Source organism: Ranitomeya imitator, chromosome 5 (assembly GCF_032444005.1).
Source record: "Ranitomeya imitator isolate aRanImi1 chromosome 5, aRanImi1.pri, whole genome shotgun sequence".
NCBI classification, from domain to species: Eukaryota; Metazoa; Chordata; class Amphibia; order Anura; family Dendrobatidae; genus Ranitomeya; species Ranitomeya imitator.
In genome coordinates this window covers 32,801,992-32,824,498 of record NC_091286.1, presented here as the reverse complement: position 1 = coordinate 32,824,498, position 22,507 = coordinate 32,801,992, and the positions used below count along the sequence as shown (strand labels likewise).

General features: G+C 39.2%; 1 protein-coding gene across 1 annotated transcript in view; it reads right to left on the bottom strand.

Annotated features, from left to right (window-relative positions):
• Positions 1-22,507, bottom strand: part of LOC138681194 (spermatogenesis-associated protein 7 homolog) — a 121,886-nt gene that overhangs the window by 11,200 nt on the left and 88,179 nt on the right. The window contains exons 5-8 of the mRNA XM_069768498.1: positions 8,996-9,117; positions 5,223-5,629; positions 3,914-3,968; positions 2,739-2,776 (exon numbers count right to left, since the gene is read on the bottom strand). Coding sequence (XP_069624599.1) covers positions 2,739-2,776; positions 3,914-3,968; positions 5,223-5,629; positions 8,996-9,117 — 622 coding nt within the window. The remainder of the gene's footprint in view (positions 1-2,738; positions 2,777-3,913; positions 3,969-5,222; positions 5,630-8,995; positions 9,118-22,507) is intronic.

The following is a 22,507-nucleotide window of genomic DNA, read 5'->3' as shown; positions in this document are numbered from 1 at the left end:
CAAGCAGTGAGATTATGGATTCTTTACTGTGTGGGCAGTGAGATTATGGATTCTTTACTGGATGCGCAGTAAAATTATGGATTCTTTACTGTATAAGCAGTGAGATGATGTATTCTTAACTGAACAAGCAGTGAGATTATGTATTATTTACTGTACAAGCAGTGAGATTATGTATTTTCTGTACAGGCAGTGAGATTACCGTATGTATTTACTGTACGAGCAGTGAGATTATGGATTCTTTACTGGATGCGCAGTAAGATTATGGATTTTTTACTGTAAGAGCAGTAAGACTATGGATTCTTTACTGTAAGAGCAGTGAAACTATGGATTCTTTACTGTAAGAACAGTAGGGCTGTGGCTTTTTACTGTAAGAGCAGTGAGACTATGGATTCTTTACTGTAAGAGCAGTGAGACCATGGATTCTTTACTGTAAGAGCAGTGAGACTATGGATTCTTTACTGTACAAGCAGTGAGATTATGGATTCTTTACTGTAAGAGCAGTGAGATTGTGGATCTCTGCCTCACAATGATGTAATGTTTGATTCACTAAATAAATACAAGGAGGCCTAGATGCATCTCTTGATAAATATAATATTACAGACTATGGGCACTAGATTCTATGAAGGGGCGTTCATCCAGTGAACTAGTCTGACTGCCGCATGTGGAGTCGGGAAGGAAGTTTTCCCCTAAATTCTAGAAAAGCCTGAATGGACTTTAAGCAGGACTGGCTGCTGGTCATTCTGGGGTGATGTGAGGTCTTCTTATTAGCCATATATCTGACATTTCACCACCGTTTTCAGCCTGCAGAGAATCATTCCCGCTTGTTATTTGTGAATCGTCGTCTTTTGTGCATTTCTGTATTTTTGACTTTTCTATTAGTACTTTGGGCCTGTACAATAATCAGGGAGACAATGGAGGAGAGGCGCCACAGAACAAAGCACCCGGACAGTGGAGGAGATTATGGACAATGGATGATTTATGGATCTCTTATGTGATTCCTTCTTGTATGCGCTCTAAATGCATTATGGGAGTAATAGTCTATTATACACGGCAGTTATGTAGTCGTGTACGTAACACAGGACAGAAAATCGTCCGGTAATATGTTCTTTTATCACTTAATGGAGATAATGTTATTTGCAGAGATCAGGGCAGATTTATGAAACCGTCTGAATGAAAAACTGCTTATGTTGCCCAAAGCAACCAATCAAAGTGCAGCTTTCACTTCTTATAACGCTTCAGAAAAATGAAAGCTGCGCTGCGATTGGTTGGTGCGACACTTTCATACATCTCATTTCTATTACTGGCCTATGTAGTCACCAGCCTTTTATGGAAACTTCTATCTACAGATAATAAAAGATTTTTGGCCTTATTTATCAACTGTGATGACTAAAAGGAAAAACGGTCTTTGTTGCCCATAGCAACCAATCACGGTACAGCTTTCATTGTACCAGAGCAGTATAACAAATGAAAGCTTGCCTTGCGATTGGTTACTATGGAATTGAACCTGGGTTTGAATCCAGTGTCTCTTAAAGGCCCGATTAGAGGAGCAAATGTTCCGCCCATAATGTGAGGTGATCGACAATATAGCAAGTCCGTATTTGCATGTGGGGATGTACTTCTGAGGAGTTTTATGTCTGAAGGTGAACACAAATAGATTGTATTGTCTGTTGTGTACTGATCCTGAGTTATAGGTAGTGCATACTCCAGAGCTGCACTCACTGTTCTGCAGGCTCCAAAACTTGTGTCTTTCAGCATTCCTGATTACAATAAGGATTTACTGGTGAAGTGGTGGCCAGTCCTGATTTGCCTCACCCATTTTGCTACTTAGTGGTGAGGATTCCTATCTGTCTATCTATCATCTATGTATTCATTTTTCCATGTAATTTTTCCATATTAAATATCTATAAATCTGATTAAGGGGTTATTGGAAAACACTAGGATTGAATCCCAGTAAGTAGTTTGGTACTACAGGGGTCAGTCTTGGGCCCTCTTCTTTTTAGCATACATAGTTATTAATGACCTTGTAGAAGATATACAGAGCAGAATTTCAATATTTATAGATTACCAAACTGTGCAAAATACTATCTATCTATTGGGACGCTGAGTCATTACTCACGGATCAGTCGTGAGCCAGGGTAGTCGGGAGGTCTGAGGTGAAGTACCGGGAGGGATCGTAGTACAGTGGGGCAATACAAAAGTATGGTCAAGTAACAGTCTGGGGTCAAATTGCCAGAAGGGTACGAAAAGATAAGGGGACAAGACAACAGATAGTCATACGCCAAGTCTGGGGTCAGGTACCTGAGGTCAGAGAGAGTCAAGAGCAAAGAGGAAAACAGACACGAATAATCCCAACAAATCCTAGGTCTAGATCACTCGGTATACACCTCACAGAACAAAGCTACAACTGACAGTGGCAAGAGGCAAACAGCCAGCTAAACTGCCGGCTCGCTCAGCATTAGGCCTGGCTGTCAGTCAGTGCCGGTGGTGTGGTTACAGTGGCCGCTCTCTATGCTTAGGGCAGTAACTAAACTAGCGTAAATGAATGCTGAACGCTACAGGGAGGAATAACGTTCATTTCCTTCCAGCTCAAAGTGTGGGCGCCGGGCAGGTTCAGAATGCTAATAACCTGCAGATTAACCCCATATCTGCAGGTCAATAGCGTTTTTTTTCACATGACATGTTCCCTTTAATTAGGCGTACTAAGAAAATAAAAAAGCAATATCATTATTACTACTCACTTGTAGTTTTCCGCCATGTTCCACTTATTTTCTGCCCTCTGCAGTAAAAATAAAAATAATAAAACATTTTCTTAAATTATATCTGTCTGTTTCTTCATTTTGCAATTTGGAGTCAATCATTAAAAAAAAAAAAAGTTTTTGATAGTAATGACTTCCAATTATCGGGGTATGTAAATCCTTTATAGGGGTGTATACTGGAACAATTTACCTTCTCCAAATTGAAATGGAAGAAATCTTGAAATCTTGATTAATCCTAATAGTCTCCACACAATCCACGAGCTCTCATTCATAAAAGGGTTGTATAGAATTATAAAAAAAAAACGAAAAAATAAACAAACAGCACCACCCAAGCAGTTAGGCTACGTCTGGTATTGCAGCTCAGACATGATTGTCAGATGGGAGACGTTTATCCCTGTTTCAAAATGGAGCGGTAGGTCAGACGTGATATTTTAAAGCTTATTGAAAGGAATGATGCAAATAAAACAAAAATAAAACCATTTTTTATTTTGCGCCAAATACGGTACATAAAATATTATGCACCATTTTGATTGACTAACCTAAGCCTTATAGTAGAAAAAGGGATTTATGTATCTTAACAACGTAGGGAGGAGGAGAACCACCAGTTTACATACACAATACAGGGATAAAAAGTAATAAAATAACGAAAGGGAATCCGTCAGCATATTTTTCTATGTAACCTGAGAGCAGCATGATGTAGGGGCAGAGAACCAGATTCCAGCGATGTATCAATTAGCCGTTGTGACAGAATCACAGTTTTCTCTGCTGCAGATCTAGCAGTGCTCAGAATGTTGAGACCTTTGTAACCCCGCCCACACCGCTGATTGGCCACTCTGTGTACACTGTATAGTGACAGAAAGTGGACAATCAGAAGTGGGGGCGTGGTTGAACTAGGAGGCACAAAGCATCTAGTCATGTAGTGATAATCTCCTGCTGTTAAAACACTGACTGTATTGAAACGGTGGCATGCAACTCAGTAAGTGACACATCACTGTAATCAGGATCTCTGTCCCTACATCATACTGCTCTCAGGCTATATAGCAAAAAACTGCTGACAGATTCCCTTTAAAGAATCAGAATTTGCAATGTCACCACACATGTATTCAATCTTTCTATTAGATTACTTTTATCTTTATATTAATAATTAATATACTTACGGATCGCGTTGCGAGAATAATTGGTTTGATTGGCAAATGCGCATCGTCCATTGACCTACAGTAATTAGTAGCATTACTCAGAATCAGGGTCTACTACTGACATTTATGCTGTTACATCATTAAGCCTAAAAATTTATACATAGTCAAGAGGCAGCAATATTACAACATCTCTAATGTAAATGCATCTAGAAATATCTCTGGGTACTATACATATACTGTAATCCTAAAGGTACTAATAAAGGGGAGTCATTACAATAATTACATTTTTTAGGTATTTGATGACACTGTGATTTCAGTATAGAATCTGCTCATGCAAGGAGAAAACACTGCAGCTGCATCTCCCTCCTCCTCTCTATTTAGTGAACAATACCGACAAAACATAACAAAGTGTTAACTGATCTCATAAAAAATACAATTTGTTGAAAATATTAAAACAATACAAGGTAAATAAAGATTCAAATAAATGCAAAGTGTCCAAAAAAAATGGGCGTAACAACTATACACGAATAATATCTAAGAAATGCACAGACAGAAACGTGTCAGCCAAAAACTCTCAATTTTTAGCAAATATAATAGTATGTACTAATAACAAAAAGACAAGAGCAGGCATAATACGTACATGAAGTGATGCACCCATATAGGGTAGTGTACAGTATGATTCCCCAGCCCCAACGCGCGTTTCACCCAAACTCCATCAGGGGGTGTGACTAATTAGTGACGAGTTATAGGAAAGGGATACTACAGTCTGCTGAAATGCAAAGATGAGGAGGAGAAGGGGGTACCATTCCATATTTTACCACAGGCAATAAAGAGACCAAAAAGACCCACAAGTGGGAGGAGTCTAGAAAAAGCCTGTGCAACATGGAGAGGCAGTGTACTATATAGTATACAGGATGTTTTGTGGTCAATTCAGTACATGCTATATGTAATGACGTAGTGGCCGTCAACATGGATAGTCAACCAGAGAAACATTCTCTTAAAAATACATGCGGGATTGCATCACACCGCCATGGCGGACATCACCGGCTAATCTTTTTGCCTGCAATTATTATAGCGTGTCATATGCATTTGATCAATGTCTGCCCAACCTGACAATTTTGGTAGGAATGATGGCCAGCTAAAGTGTGAGAGGTTGTCCCTGTGGCAGATGTAAGAGGCAAAAAGGATTAGGCTGATGGAACTCAACATGCCCCATCCTTTAGTTCTCAGGGAGCGTTGAAGAGCAAAAACTGTCAACTAAATGAATTGTATCAGGTCTTAAATTATATTTCATGCTCACATGTAGATATTTGGGGTGTCTGTTGGTTACCTGTATTCCTTTGTCTTGTCTTCATGGTTGACCTGCGGTGATGATGTTTTCTGGGAAATTTTCTTGGCTGGAGCTGTGTAATAGCGGTACTTTGAGAGGAAGGACTGGGAGGGTTTCTTCAGTAACCTTGGCTTGAAGGGCATTTTGGCTTTTGTGAAGCTCCTAGGGTGTTTGTCCAGGAGATCTCCGCTGTAGGTTTGCTTTTGGGGATTGTTATATGGTTTCTTCTTTCTTTGCAGGCTTTTATTGACAGACGTTCTGGGCTTCACATCACCATGTTCTTCTTCCTTATTTCCTATAACTTCTCTGGCTGTGAGGACTGGGGAGGTGGTGGGTGATCTTGCCTTGCGTGTACTAGAATGTTTTCCTTTTTCTTCCACTTGGGTTTTTTCGTGTCCATAATCAACCTGAAAACATTATAATTAATATATCTAAGCAATTATATACCTTTCACTTGAGCCAGTTTGGGTCACATTAATCTGCACTCACCACTGGGCGCATTTCTAGGCCGAGAGTCTAACGCAAAAAATAACACTACTTTAGACTCTCTCATTCATACGTGTGATGGTGCCCCACGTGGCTTACTCTTCACGCTCAGATAATATCTGCTTGCTCGGCTTTTTGTTCGTCAACTCCTTTAGGAGACGGACACTGGCCACTCTTCAGGTTTCAGATTCTCCCGTCATCCCTCCTCTCCATCCTCGAGAAATAACGGCAGTCCTCAATACTTTCTCTGGCTCCCATATAACTATAAGGGTGGCTCTCTACACAGAGCGACTTCTTCTCCACTGCTTACGGGAGACCCACTATTCCTCCACCTGGGTCAACTACAGAGGCAACATTCCCTCTGTAACCTAGTAAGAGACTGTACATCACATTGGCTGATTTGATTGTCCCTCATCTACAAAGTCGCTTGGAAAGCTACGGAGATCCTCATGCCCTCTGCAGCTGACCTCGGGTGGAGGAAATCTCGATTTAAACAACCTAACACCCTAAAATCCAGCTGAGCTAAGATATGGCAACCCCAGACTGCATTCACTAATACACAAAATACAAAGAAAGTCAATAAACAGCATCATGGTGTGCGAACATAGAGAAGACTACCCAACCGTCCAACAATGGTCAGATTCATAAACCCAAATGTAGAGGGGCTATAAATGGGGCAACTTAGAGGAGCAAGTCCATTGTAGGGTGGGGGGGGGGGAAGACCTTGGTGCAGTTTTCAACCCTCTTACATGTTCTGTTCACTTTGGGCTCCTTGTTTGCAGAATTAGTACCGATCTTAGAAGCTGGACCTGCAGTGATCATACTGTCGGTAAGTAATGTTTCTTAGGGTACAACACCATTAACTTTTGTGAAGTTATTGCTGTGCCCGGTTAAGGGGAGCTTCCTTTAAAGAGACAGTACCCCTTACTAACAAGGGCTTGGTCTGTGACTTTGTTGGTCACTCTTTTGTCTGGGTCCATACAACTATTGCGCGAAGTATTACGTGACATGCATGCTGCACATTTGTAACTGTGGATCATTGGGTAATCCGTGAAAAGTATTGGCATGGCGGTCATAAGGACCTATGAAGGAGTAGGGTAACAATTATATTAAATGGAATATAGGCAGGGAAATCTAAGGCACAGTTATCCTTAAAGAGACCCACATTGGCACTGCAGGAGGGGCAAATTTTAGAGTTAATTTTGGGTTCAACCAACTTTGACGAACCTGAAGATGTATTGCACAATCCCCAGCTATGGACATAGATAATTTAGAAAATTGTTGTGCCACAGTCCTTAGGTTATTAATAAAGATTATAATTATTATTATTGTCCTAAAAAAAAATTAAAAAGGTACTAAATAGCAATAAATAAGTAAAAAGGTTGACAATCTTCAAGGACAATTTTTTTTTTAATTTACCGTAATTAAATATATGGAATTGGGGCTAAAAATCATTTTTGAGATTTGCTCTTATTCAAAATTTTGCACCGTTCGCCTTTTACAGCCTCTGGGTTGCCAGCTGCAGAATGAGTTAATTGAGGATTCATCAGAGAGTTTGCATTTTTTTTTTTAATCTGTCTTTTTCTTAGCTCCTGTCAGCAGTTTAATGACCACAGGGTACAATAAAATTGAATGGGCTGGGAAACAAAGAACTTGTAAAAGCCAAACGGTGCAAAATTTGTAGCGAAACCCGATTGCAAAAATGATTGTTTTAGCGCCAGTTGCATGCATTAAAGTAAAACAAACTTACAGTATATACCACTCAAAGATGCACAATCCCTTTAATGACACTTAAACTTTCTCTTTAAGAATAAAGTGGATTTGGAAAAGTGTTTGTAGGCACCTTGTGTGCCGCACAGCAGAGCAGCGAGGTCCCGACTCCCTCTAACCAATGCAATGTAAGTAATGGTCCTGATGGTCCTTGATTATAAACAATCTATGATTTATTTCGCTGATTACAGAAATGATTATTAAGTTATAACTATTGTGTTCTTCATCCTGAAACTCTAAGTAGCTGGATTATTGCATGTCAACTTTTCAATAGGAATTATTGGAATAGTGAAAAATTGAAAAATTCAGCTCTAAATGCAGTATGGGTCAGGACAGGAAGCCATGACGTCCCATCTTTCAGTCTCCAAGGCCTGTGATTGACTGCAGCGGTCAGCTTACCAGAATGGGATGTGCCTCTGATGATGATGACCACTGCAGCTGATCACAAGCCAGGCCATCGAAGAAGAATAGGACATCATAGGGCATCATTTTTCACTGTTGGAGACCCCCAGAGTGGAGCGCTCTGCAGCCATAATGGTTAGAGTCAGTGACTCCAGGAAGATTGATAGTTTCTAGAGGTTTTCTGTGTTTGGTGCTAGGACGCTCCAAAATCAGTCAGCATTGGTGTCCAAATACCGATCCAGGGAAGTTGGGTGTTGCCTATAAATGATTGTGGTGCAGAAAAAGTTACCACAATCTGGATTCTGCTGCACCACCGCTTAGGCTATATTCACACACTACTTTTTTTTCTACAGGCAAAACCTGCTCTCTTGGCAGTAAAGAAGCTGCTTACAAAAAAACGGTTTTACTACATTTTTTTGCTGTGCTTTTATTGTCTCTCGTGCATGTTGATAAAGTTCAGGTTTTCCTGTGTTTTTGTTACGTTTTTTTTTTTTTTTTGGTTGAGATTATGTGTCATTTGTCTAAAGTACATGTTTAATAAAGTTAGTTTTATTCATCAAAGCGCAACAACAAAAAAAGACAGCAAAAATACATGGTTGCGTTTTTTTGCAGCATTTTTCCCCCATTTCCTTCGCTTTCTACGATGAAAAGCCGCTGCAAAAATGCTGAAACTATTGACACGCTGGAGTTTTAAAAAAAATGCAGACGTTTTCCAATTTTTTGTTCCAAAAAAAACCCAAAACAATGGTGTGCATGAGATTTCTGCATAAAAAACCGCAGCAATAAAAAGCTGCAAAAACGAAATGTGTGAACATAGCTGTAAAACGTTTGCAACTGTGGTCCAAAAGTTGGAAATCAGGGTTTAAATCCATTTTCCCAATAAGCCATTTTTTAGAGGCCCCCCACTGCACTAGACCCCTAGGACGTGGGCAAATTGTCCCCTCTTTTATTTTACTAAGTGACTTCAAAATTCCAATCACTATTTTGTGACACTGACTCCATAAAGCTTTTCCTCCTGAGCGTTCTTCTGCATACAGATGGCCGCCTCCTGTCATTACGCAGGTTATTCGTTCTAATGATGTCGGTATCCGTGAGGGTAGGACGCCATTACTAACCGGCCCTTGTTCTGGGAAATTGCTCTGTGAATGATGATGAGATGTTGCACAGATCTGCTGAAGTTCCCTCTTGAATTCTTCTACAGCTCGGAGCAGCCGTTCTTTGTTCTGCTGATCTCTGTCTGTAGAACAAATGAGATAACCCTGATTAGACTGTATAAACCGTACGTTTTACCTTCTGGGGATTTCTCATTAATACATACATATATCTAAATGCTGCTTATTTCATATCATGCCATACCAATGTGGATAAACTGTAAGAACTGTAGCGATATACAGCGCAGAAGTAGTAGTCGGATCCCAAGAACGGAACCCAAAAGCCTCTGTCCGGTTTAAAGCATACTTGTCCTTTTATATAAAACCTGTAGAAAAGCAAGGCTTCCTTCTATCATCACCCATAAAAAAATTAAAAAACTGCTTTTGGTACATATACCAGTCTGATATGTCCAAGAACTGTCCTTATTCTCATGCTCAGGATCTTTTTTGAGCAGGTAGTTCTGCCAGCACTATTGGTGCTAGAACTTCTCTTTCCCACTTCTCACCATGCATTGCACCTGCCATATCCAATGCCATGCCTGCTACGAACCCAAAGCTCCAGACAGGAAAGCTGGAACTAAGAAGCGATGACTTCTCCCTCCTCTACTTCAGATGACAGCCTTTGAAATCTTCGTGGGAGCGCTAATTGCCATGTCCCATGACTTGGGAATCATACAGTATTGTATTGTATTGTTTCGGTTGCACTCAGGGGCGGACTGGGCCGGGTGGCAGAAATGCATGTGCCCCCCGGGCCGGTGCCTGAGCAGCTGCACAGGGCTGCTGGAAGACCGGCAATGATTTTACTACATAGCGCACCGGCCCTTTAAATGGTCCTGTATGCGCGCATTCAGTTGCCGGCACTGACAAGGGCCGCGGCGGCCGGCGTCAGTACGGGTCACGGGAGCAATGAGCAGTGCACGGCCGCGGTCCTTGTTCCTGCCGCGGTGCTTGTTCCTACCACGGTGCTTGTTCCTGCCGGCACTGCTATGCAATACGGTTGCCCTTTAAAACATTGTCCTGTCTCTCTACCTGTCTAATACCCCATCTCGGTTTTCAGTAACCCCTAACTTCTCCCTCATTCTGCTTATGTCAGCCATGTTAACAAGCTCATGTCTTTGCATTTATGGTTCTGTATAGCCCTTTTTTACCAAATGTAATCGTGCATGACTATAAGAATTAATCTGGAATATAAATTCTTCTTCATATGCTCCCCTGCAGTCGAGTTAAGCTATCTGATGAAATCTCTTCGTGTGAGTACTGGTACATAGAGACAGCCATGAAATGGTCTCTCAAGAGCCCCACACTTACAGTTATGGAGTCAGATTACAAATGGCTGCCATTCCACAACTCTCCCAAAATTTATGGGATTATCTTGGAAGAAGGGTAGATGCTGCAAGTTTTGGAAGAGTTATTAAATCTCCCATACGAATCTCTGAACCTTCCTTTAGACTAAGCCCGGAATCCAGAAGCACATTCAAGGGGGCTGAAAAGGTGCTGCGCAATTAGACTTTTTGTATAAATAGGGGTTTCAGTTACCTAAAAAGAAAATTTTTTTGACGCACTTTGGAAATTATTGTAAGAAATTTTCAAAAAGTTGCATACCAGCAATATTTTGAGGGTACTGATACACTGTGTTAAATTTAACGCAGGGCTGATGGAACAGCGCACGACCCGGGGTGATCTTTTTGCCTCTGCACTGCTTATTTAACGAGGACATGTTAACTAGGTCAAAAGTGGCCAGTACAGCTCTTATTTTGTTCCTGTTGCTCCCCTGAGTTTTCCATTTTTGTTTTTTCTTAAATCCATCAAGTGTTTCCAGAGATAAGACTTTCTATTTAGATATTTATAATTTTATGGTCTTTACAAGGGGGCTAGGTTCACAAGGGTAATAAAGACACGCCCCCGAGGATTCTAGAAGTCACGCCCTATTGAAAAAATACCATAAAAATTTGCAATAAATAAAAAAAGCTCTTATTTCTGGAACTGTTTGGTGGATTTAAGAAGAAAAAAAAGAGGAAAACTCAGGGGAGCAGCGGGAATAAAATAAGAGCAAAAAGCAGTCACTCCTCACCTAGTGACGGGTAATAATTGACAACTTGAATGAGGAGAATGAAACAAGGGCTACAAATTTCTGATGGTTTTTATAATTATTCTTACATTATTCTCCATTGAAATGTGTTGTATGATAAAACCTTTCGGAACGTTGTCACATAGTGTATCACAACTTAGTTCTGAATTTAGTGTCTGACAATGGACGGAATGAATATTGATGGGAAAGTATAAATCTTGGAAATCTGTAACCAGAGAGACTTCAGCTCAGGACTTTGTGGCTGTATATGATGGAAATGTCTCCGCTATGATTTAACGTGCTCACAGATAATATTCCATTCGTTATAACTCTATGATTCATGATTGATGGGGTTGGTTTGTGGCCAACGATATCCACAATGTATTGTGAATCTTTACTCTTCTTTATCATTATGAGCCCTATGCAGATTATCGCAGTCTGACAATGGGGTGCGACATATGGGGACATTCATTATTTTTGGAGTATTCATAGTTTCAGAAAATTCAAAGTGTGTGTTTTTTTAAAGGGTTTGTTCGCAATTCATACTCTATATTAGGGTATATGGACAATACAGAACGTGGTGTCTGCTCAGTGATAAAGAGGACCTGTAACTTGTTTAAAAAATTGAGTGAAATATCGTATAAAAATATCTAAGCTCCTCTGATTTTGCTGTTTCGCTCCATTGCAAAAATTTTCACATTTATTGCTTTTAAAGCGCAGTATGTGAAATCTCTGCTCACAGACCAACAGAGCATTTATTCATTCTTTTTTGGGGGCGTGTGCCTTTACCCCTTCCTGCCAGATGCTGCCAATCACAGCATTTAAGATTGCTAGATCAGCTTCTGACCTGTGTTTGGCAGCATCTGGAACGGGCTAAAGTGCAAGCCTACAGAATAGAATGTGAAGAAACTCCTTGTTGGACTGCAAAGCAGAGATTTCACATACAGCACTTCCAAAGCAACAAATGTGAATATCTCAGCAATGGAACAACATAGCACAAAACGGAAAAAAGCTGCGGAATCAGGAGAGATCAGGGATTATTCCCAATGTATTTAGCTCAATTTTTTGAAACAAGTTATAGGCTCTTTTTAAGGGTGGACACACCTGTGTGGTCTCCATGAGCTGATAACTTAATATATTCAATTGGTTTATGTTTACTTAATACATTTTTATAAATCACATAATTTTGGTGATTATACTACGCAGTAAATCCCAAAACAAGAGGTACTTTCTAGGTAAAATATTGTTTGCTACACAAAAATAAAACATACATAAACATCCAATGACCAAAATTAACAAAAAAATCACAAAAAAAGTGCAGAATCCACTAAAAAGAGGGACATAACCATAGGAGAACCACCAAATCTTATAATACTGCGGTGATGTTAGATAAAGAGAGGCTTAATACCCCACATATAAGTGTCCAATTGGGTCTAATGGAAAAAATACCGTAGTCAATATAGACCATATAATATATAATGTGTTCCTGTCTAAAATTTAGACTATCCTGTACTATGACAGTGACACATATGGTACACTAAGGGGGAAGCCCCAATAGCTAAAGTAGTGAGTGCCAAAGTTAGCATAAAGAAGTACACATTACCCGCAGTATGTGGTGTGGTCTCTCCTCGTCGTCCCTCTGCCCCAACGCGCGTTTCACTGACGGCTTCTTCCTGACGTCTTCTTCCTGAAGCCGTCAGTGAAACGCGCGTCGGGGCAGAGGGACGCCGAGGAGAGACCACACCACATACTACGGGTAATGTGTACTTCTTTATGCTAACTTTGGCACTCACTACTTTAGCTATTGGGGCTTCCCCCTTAGTGTACCATATGTGTCACTGTCATAGTACAGGATAGTCTAAATTTTAGACAGGAACACATTATATATTATATGGTCTATATTGACTACGGTATTTTTTCCATTAGACCCAATTGGGCACTTATATGTGGGGTATTAAGCCTCTCTTTATCTAACATCACCGCAGTATTATAAGATTTGGTGGTTCTCCTATGGTTATGTCCCTCTTTTTAGTGGATTCTGCACTTTTTTTGTGATTTTTTTTGTTAATTTTGGTCATTGGATGTTTATGTATGTTTTATTTTTGTGTAATAAACAATATTTTACCTAGAAAGTACCTCTTGTTTTAGGATTTACTGCGTAGTATAATCACCAAAATTATGTGATTTATGGTTTCAGTATCTAGTGGTACTTGTATCCCCAATTTAGGGGTATTCTACTAAGGGGCAACCTATGTGAATTGTTTTAATACATTTTTAGTAGAAATAATTTTTGGTTGTCATTTTTAAGCAATTTAGCTTTAGATTTGATTCCTGTGGTCCTGGATTAGTGCTGTACATTTTAGAATACATGTATTCACACATTCGTTAAAATCATGGATCTGTAAGATCCGCGTGACTGACCATGAGAAACGGATGTCAATCGGTGTCCCATTGATAAATCTGAATAAAATCATGAGTCTTTCCACTAAAACAATCACACGTCTTCTCTTCAGTGGAAAAAAACAGAAGAGAACGCTAGAAACAACTGGGATGAAAATAGGATTACACGACAAAAAAATTGGTCCATTTCTCGAGGATGGTAACACTCACACGTATGTGTGAATGTAGCCTTTGTATAAATCTAAGTTTGCATTTTCTTCCTGTATTTGGTGGATTTTTTACTGTGTTCTTTACTTTTCATACACACTCCAAATTGTTACATGTCACCTTGAGAAGTGGATCCTCAAAGTGTACTTGCCTGAGAGGAGGAGAAAGTACTAGCTAGCTATGCATAGTGCTGCAGCCAGGACAGGATAAGTGTGTATATGTATTGTGATGCAGCAGTAGCACCGTACAAAGTGAAGAGGCAGTGACCCACAAAGTTCAAACACAAAACGTTCCTTTAATGTGTTACTTCACACAGTTCATTAGAATACATAGTACACGGTTTAGATTGCAGTCCATAAACAGGCCGGACTTCCCTTTTTCCAGTTTCCCTGGGTGACTGCACATCGGGACCAAGTCTCTTTACTCACACAGTGCACAGCATGCTGTATCCTCCGGATCGTAGCCGGGAAAATAAAAGACAGTTCGAGACGCAGGGTGTCAGTCCCTTTGGTTCCTCTTGCCCCTGTGTTGCCTCACACAGGGAGTGTTCTGCAGACAACTGCTCTGTTTGCTTCCAAGACCAACACTGACACACCTCCCCCTCTACTACAAGGCTTTTAATCAGTCACTGCTTCACTATTCTAATCACAGCTACACCTGTGACTGCAATACGCCCTCATGGCCTCACTACGCCTCCATACGCATTCTGGAGAGCAACTACAGCGGCCCCTAGCTGTAACAGGGGTCACTGCCTCACTATATATATATATTTACTTGGGAGCTATTTCAGGTATCACAGGAACTGTTTCTATTTAAAGTCCGGCTTCCGTCCTCACAAACCACATCACAGGAAACACAAAAAAAAGCCCTTGTCCTGCACAAAGTGAAACATAAAGTAGCAAAGGCACACAATCAGGGAGATATGCACACCTCCATACACACAGCAATTTGTGAGACAAACAGGTCTCAATTTACAAAATAAACCGCGCTACTGACTTCCTATGAAGTTGCCACCCTATGTGTCTGCCGATTGGGGACTAGGACTGATGCTGAAGTAAATGGTAAAAATCTCTGTGCAAAATATATTGTAGCTATACACTCTATGAGAAGAAGATAAGAGAAAAATACAAATAAAAAAGGCCTTAAACCAGGGAAAAATCTTCCATCTCTGTGAAACAGGAAACAGATGAGTGCCCAGACTATGACTATGATAAAGCGTTGAGTGAGGTGGCACAGTGCCCAGACTAGCTCCGATGCCACACATATGTTTAAGCAATAACAGGTGGTTATTACTAGGTAAATCACCGGCTGTGCAGAGGCTGCTCAGGAGACCTGATGTACCGCTGACTCTTCTCATTACCTTGTGCAGGTTGCCCAATTACAGCCAGAAAAAGGCGGCAGAACGCTCCACTCTTAATGTCACCCTGCAATGTTCCCTAATCATAATCACTGTCACCATGGGTCTGATTTATAAACTGGATTCGTCTTGGAGGAGAAGGTAAAGCATTCTCCAAAAGTGCGGCTCGGTCTTATCTCATGCTCGTTAACTATTTTCAGCTGTCAAAGAACAGCATTACGGATTACCAAAGCAGCGCTGTTCGATTAGATCGATGAATGGACGGCTCCAAGCAGAGAGGACACATTTATTTTTACATGATGATCTTGTTGAGGCTAATTGGGGTGGGAAATCGGTTATTATGAACAGTGATCATGAACGGTTAGTATGCTACTGTATGAAGTAGTATCAAGTATATAGGAATATTCACATTTAGGACCATATTCTTGCCTGCATGTTGTAGTATTCCAATAGTTATAAACCAATCAGTAGATATCAATGTTTTAATTAGATTATTGTTCATAGGAGCAGTATTATAGTAGTTATCTTCTTGTACATAGGAGCAATATTATAGTAGTTATATTTTTGTACATGGGGCAGTATTATAGCAGTTATATTCTTGTACATAGGGGCAGTATTATAGTAGTTATATTCTTGTACATAGAGGCAGTATTATAGTAGTTATATTCTTGTACATGGGAGCAGTATTATATTAGTTATATTCTTGTACATAGGAGCAGTATTATAGTAGTTATATTCTTGTACATAGGAGCAGTATTATAGTAGTCATATTCTTGTACATAAGGGGTAGTATTATAGTAGTTATATTCTTGTACATAGGAGCAGTATTATAGTAGTTATATTCTTGTACATAAGGGGCAGTATTATAGTAGTTATATTCTTGTACATAGGAGCAGTATTATAGTAGTTATATTCTTGTACATAGGGGCAGTTTTATAGTAGTTATATTCTTGTACATAAGGGGCAGTATTATAGTAGTTATATTCTTGTACATGGGAGCAGTATTATAGTAGTTATATTCTTGTACATAGGAGCAGTATTATAGTAGTTATATTCTTGTACAAGGGAGCAGTATTATAGTAGTTATATTCTTGTACATAGGAGCAGTATTATAGTAGTTATATTCTTGTACATAGGAGCAGTATTATAGTAGTTATATTCTTGTACATAGGGGCAGTTTTATAGTAGTTATACTCTTGTACATAAGGGGCAGTATTATAGTAGTTATATTCTTGTACATAGGAGCAGTATTATAGTAGTTATATTCTTGTACATAGGAGCAGTATTATAGTAGTTATATTCTTGTGCAAGGGAGCAGTATTATAGTAGTTACATTCTTGTACATAGGAGCAGTATTATAGTAGTGATATTCGTGTACATAGGAGCAGTATTACAGTAGTTATATTCTTGTACATAGGCGCAGTAATATAGTAGTTATATTCTTGTACATAGGAGCAGTATTATAGTAGTTATATTCTTGTTCATAGGGAGCAGTATTATAGTAGTTATATTCTTGTACATAGGAGCAGTATTATAGTAGTTATATTCTTGTACAAGGGAGCAGTATTATAGTAGTTATATTCTTGTACATAGGAGCAGTATTATAGTAGTGATATTCCTGTACATAGGAGCAGTATTATAGTAGTTATATTCTTGTACATAGGAGCAGTATTATAGTAGTTATATTCTTGTACATAGGCGCAGTAATATAGTAGTTATATTCTTGTACATAAGGGGTAGTATTATAGTAGTTATATTCTTGTACATAGGGGGCAGTATTATAGTAGTTATATTCTTGTACATAGGAGCTGTATTATAGTAGTTGTATTCTTGTACATAGGGGGCAGTATTATAGTAGTTATATTCTTGTACATAGGAGCAGTATTATAGTAGTGATATTCCTGTACATAGGAGCAGTATTATAGTAGTTATATTCTTGTACATAGGAGCAGTATTATAGTAGTTATATTCTTGTACATAGGCGCAGTAATATAGTAGTTATATTCTTGTACATAAGGGGTAGTATTATAGTAGTTATATTCTTGTACATAGGGGGCAGTATTATAGTAGTTATATTCTTGTACATAGGAGCTGTATTATAGTAGTTGTATTCTTGTACATAGGGGGCAGTATTATAGTAGTTATATTCTTGTACATAGGAGCAGTATTATAGTAGTTATATTCTTGTACATAGTAGCAGTATTATAGTAGTTATATTCTTGTACATAGGAGCAGTATTATAGTAGTTATATTCTTGTACATAGGGGCAGTATTATAGTAGTTATATTCTTGTACATAGGGGCAGTATTATAGTAGTTATATTCTTGTACATAGGAGCCGTATTATAGTAGTTGTATTCTTGTACATAGGGGGCAGTATTATAGTAGTTATATTCTTGTACATAGGGAGCAGTATTATAGTAGTTATATTCTTGTACATAGTAGCAGTATTATAGTAGTTATATTCTTGTACATAGTAGCAGTATTATAGTAGTTATATTCTTGTACATAGGAGCAGTATTATAGTAGTTATATTCTTGTACATAGGGGCAGTATTATAGTAGTTATATTCTTGTACATAGGGGCAGTATTATAGTAGTTATATTATTGTACATAGGGGCAGTATTATAGTAGTTATATTCTTGTACATAGTAGCAGTATTATAGTAGTTATATTCTTGTACATAGGAGCAGTATTATAGTAGTTATATTCTTGTACATAGGGGCAGTATTATAGTAGTTATATTCTTGTACATAAGAGCAGTATTATAGTAGTTATATTCTTGTACATAGGGGGCAGTATTATAGTAGTTATATTCTTGTACATAGGAGCAGTATTATAGTAGTTATATTCTTGTACATAGGGGCAGTATTATAGTAGTTATATTCTTGTACATAAGAGCAGTATTATAGTAGTTATATTCTTGTACATAGGGGCAGTATTATAGTAGTTATATTCTTGTACATAGGGGCATTATTATATTAGTTATATTGTTTTGCATAAGGACCAGTATAATAGTAGTTATATTCTTGTATTTATAGAGCAGTATTTTTACATTCGGATGTTTTTATATACAGGGAACAGCATTATAGTAGTTGTATTCTCATATATGGATAGCAGTTTTTTAGTACGGTAGTTATAATCTTGAATATAGGGGGCAGTACTGTTGTAGGAATACCCCTGAAACAGGTAAGCAGAATTCTAGCAGATAAAAAAAAATGTTGAAATATCTGTGGTGCGATCAAAATTAATATATGCATAAAACAAATTAAAGAATTAAATGTTATTGGAATATAATACTATAGAATGAAAATAACAAGATTTTCTCCTAAATAAGCCAATACACATAGACTTACGGTGGGGGTTATGCAGTATGTTTCCCATGCGATCGCTTACGGACAACAAATAAGTGTTGACTTTGATGTTTTTTTTAAGAAATTTTCTTGGAAATGAAATGAATTCCTTTGAAGTTGGATCTCAGAAAAGAAAGAGTCTCAAGTGAAAACAATGTCAAGACCAAATTTTAAATTGGATTTATTTATTCTTCTTAAAACCGTGGAAAATTGCATTAGATGTGCTAAACAAAAAATGCCGCAATATAGCGAAGATCGTGGGCTGCATTTTTGTGAGAGAATTTTCAACAGTTTAATCGCACAAAACTTTTACTACTGTTGCCCCTATTGATCTAAAATATACACCATACCCCATTTTTAAGACACAACCGATGTCCAATTTTCCAGTTTTTGCAACCTCACTATACATCTGGATGCCAGGGTTGACTATCATTGTGAAGGATCCTCTCCGACATTCTGGGAAAGTTAGCAGGAATCGTTTATAAATATATTATTTAGTATAGAATATTTATTTAGTATGGAAACTAGCGGAAACAAGTGAAGAATCAGAACCAAGCAGCACACAAAGTGACCATACAAGGTTCCACCAAGTCCTCCGAGTATTCAAAACTTCCAAAAGTGCAAATCAGAATTCAGCTTTTAGTTTTCCAAGTAGGTCGTAAAATTAAAGAGGTTGTCCTCTACTTTTAAAAACTTTCTCTATGAGTCAAGGGTGCTTCAGAAATAGAAATTAAAACTCATACCCCCCTACTGGTCTGGCACTACACTTCTTGGCGTCTGAGCAGGAAGATTCATTGATTCTTCTGCTTATACAGTATAGTCTAATCTGCTGCAGATCTTACCATTTTTCCATCTTGGACATTCCGTCCAAAGAGAAGAGGAAGTGTATTTTCCAATTGTCAAGGCTGCAGACGATCATAAGAAGCCGACAGATTGCAGCCATCACTTGACACTTCCTGCCAGAATCGGAAGACTGGAGTCTTGCAAGGGATGTTGGCAGCAGAAAATGGAGGAGCAGTGAGTATTTTGACAACCAGTTAAAGCACTGATTGGTCTTTAGGCAGCACCTTCAGTCCTTTCCTGAGCTAGATTTCATATATGAGGTCTATGTCAGGTATTGTTCTGGTCATACTCGAGTCTGTGGGTCCAAAACTCCAATGTAGCAATGGCAAGTGTACTCTTAGTGCCCATAGACAAGGCTATACAATCATACTACAACACTCGTAGACATCAATGGGGCCCTACAATGTGTATAAGCCATACATTTTCCATTTTCTGAAAACTTCTCTCTCCTTGGCTCCATTTAAGAATGCCCCTTTGACCATTAGTTGACTGGTTTACATCATTATGCCCAAGTATGAGTTGTGCTATGGCAAACGACATTGAAGATATATGTTGGAATTTCTCTTGATCCATACCTCCAAAGTCTGTACATGTGGCTTTAGTCCATGAGCTGTGGTCACCATGTAGAGCCACATCAATGGATAATAATTTCCTAGAATACACAGTACTTACTCTTCCTATGGTGATATTATACCTAAGGAACCATACAAACGCAACCCTACAAAAGCCAACGTGTAGTCATCAGTAATTCATCTGCAAAAAATTAATTTCTAGGCAAATGTTACATTATTTTTAGAAATTTTAAAGCACTTTAGAAACAAAAAAAAAATATCTGCTAAATTAAATTTATCTCAGACTGAAAAACATGGGCGTGTTGCGAAATGTGTTGTGAATTAAGAGTCTGAACCCAGATGATGGATACTGAGGGTGACAAGTGGAGATCGTATTTAACGTCTGACGGTCAACTCCCTTTTACAGATATATTTAATTTACTACATAAGTGGAATGTTGATGAGTTTTCATATGAAGATTATACATCAGATCGGGGAGTTTTATCTGTGATAAGAGATAAAGCGCCACAAGTAATAAAAGGTCCGGACCAAGAGAAACAACCAAGTAACCAAGAGATGACGCCTCTAGGATGATGGTATCGCAGCAAATATCAGACAATTCCTGTATGAAGCCAGCATAAACACTGCTCGAAAAATAAAGGCAACCCTTGGACATCACAGTATAACCCAAAGTCAATTCAACTTTAGGCATCGCAATCTGTCCGGTTAGGAAGCAGAAAAGTGATTACGAATCAAGTTCTCCTGATTTGGTGTAAATGAAGGTGATAAAAGAAGCACTGGAGAGGCGACAGCAAGACGACTTCCAAAAAGGAACACCAGAGACGCGAAAGCAAGACAGCCTCCAAAAAGGAGCACTGGAAAGGAACAGCAAGATAACCTCTAAAAAGAAGCACTAGAGAGGAGACAGCAAGATAAACTCTAAAAAAGAAGCACTGGAAAGGAACATCAAGACGGCCTCTAAAAAGAAGCACTGGAGAGTAACAGCAAGATGACCTTCAAAAAGAAGCACTGGAGAGGAACAGCAAGACAACCTCTAAAAAGAAGCACAGGAGAGGAACAGCAAGATGACCTTCAAAAAGAAGCACTGGAGAGGAACAGCAAGACAACCTCTAAAAAGAAGCACAGGAGAGGAACAGCAAGATGACCTTCAAAAAGAAGCACTGGAGAGGAAGAGCAAGACAACCTCTAAAAAGAAGCACTGGAGAGGCGACAGCAAGACGACTTCCAAAAAGGAACACCAGAGACACGACAGCAAGAAAGCCTCCAAAAAGGAGCACTGGAAAGGAACGGCAAGATAACCTCTAAAAAGAAGCACTAGAGAGGAGACAGCAAGATAAACTCTAAAAAAGAGCACTGGAAAGGAACATCAAGACGGTCTCTAAAAAGAAGCACTGGAGAGGAACAGCAAGATGACCTTCAAAAAGAAGCACTGGAGAGGAACAGCAAGACAACCTCTAAAAAGAAGCGCTGGAGAGGACAGCAAGATAACCTTTTAAAAGGAGCACTGGAGAGGAGACAGCAAGATGACCTCTTAAAAGGAGCATCGAAGAAGCGACAGAAAGACAACTTCCAAAAAGGAGCACCTGAGAGGCTACAGCAAGACAACCTCCAAAAAGACGCACTGGAGAGACGACAGCAAGATCACCTCCAATAAGGAGCACCACTGGAAAGGATAAGCAAGACAACCTCTAAAAAAAGTGCAGGAGAGGAACAGCAAGATGACCACTAAAAAGGAGCACTGAAGAAGCGACAGCAAGATCACCTCCAACAAGGAGCACTGGAAATGAACTTCAAGACAACCTCTAAAAAGGAGCACTGGAGAGGCGAACGAAAGACGACCTCCAAAAAGGAGCACATGAGAAGAGACAGCAGGATAAGCTCCAAGGTCCACCGGAGAGGAGACAATATAACAACCTCCAAAAAAGGAATGACTCTGCAGGTGATGGTACCAGACACTTCCTCTCTCCATATCCTTCCTGACATTCTTCTCAAGTTTTACTTTTTGCTGGCGTCCTTGTCACTGTTTGTAGCATGAGGGAGTAGCTCCTCCAGGATGATACATCCATAGTTATGGTCACTAGCACAGTCTCAAGAGTATGAAGCAGACCTCATAGCATGAGAACTAGACAGGGTCTTAGTAGGGCATCATTACGTGAAGTAACAGGCAAAGCACTGCCACAGTCCTCTATTGGCTATCGGTGTGCATATTACTGACCTGTAAGCTGTAATATCAACTATTGTGTATCGAGGGTTCCGTGTTATAGTGTATATAGGGGCATTATCAATATTATGTTTAGTAGCCAATGCAAAAGTTGTACATCATCCTTACACAGGGAAAGGAGGAGGTGAGCTGTGACATCACCTATTGTAAATGATGGAGCCTGTGTTATCTACTGTATATAGAGGTGTTATCAGTCATTGTACAGGAGGAGAAGGTGAGCTGTGACATCACCTATTGTGAATGGTGGAGCCTGTGTTATCTACTGTATATAGAGGTGTTATCAGTCATTGTACAGGAGGAGAAGGTGAGCTGTGACATCACCTATTGTAAATGATGGATCCTGTGTTATCTACTGTATATAGAGGTGTTATCAGTCATTGTACAGGAGGGGAAGGTGAGCTGTGACATCACCTATTGTGAATGGTGGATCCTGTATTATCTACTGTATATAGAGGT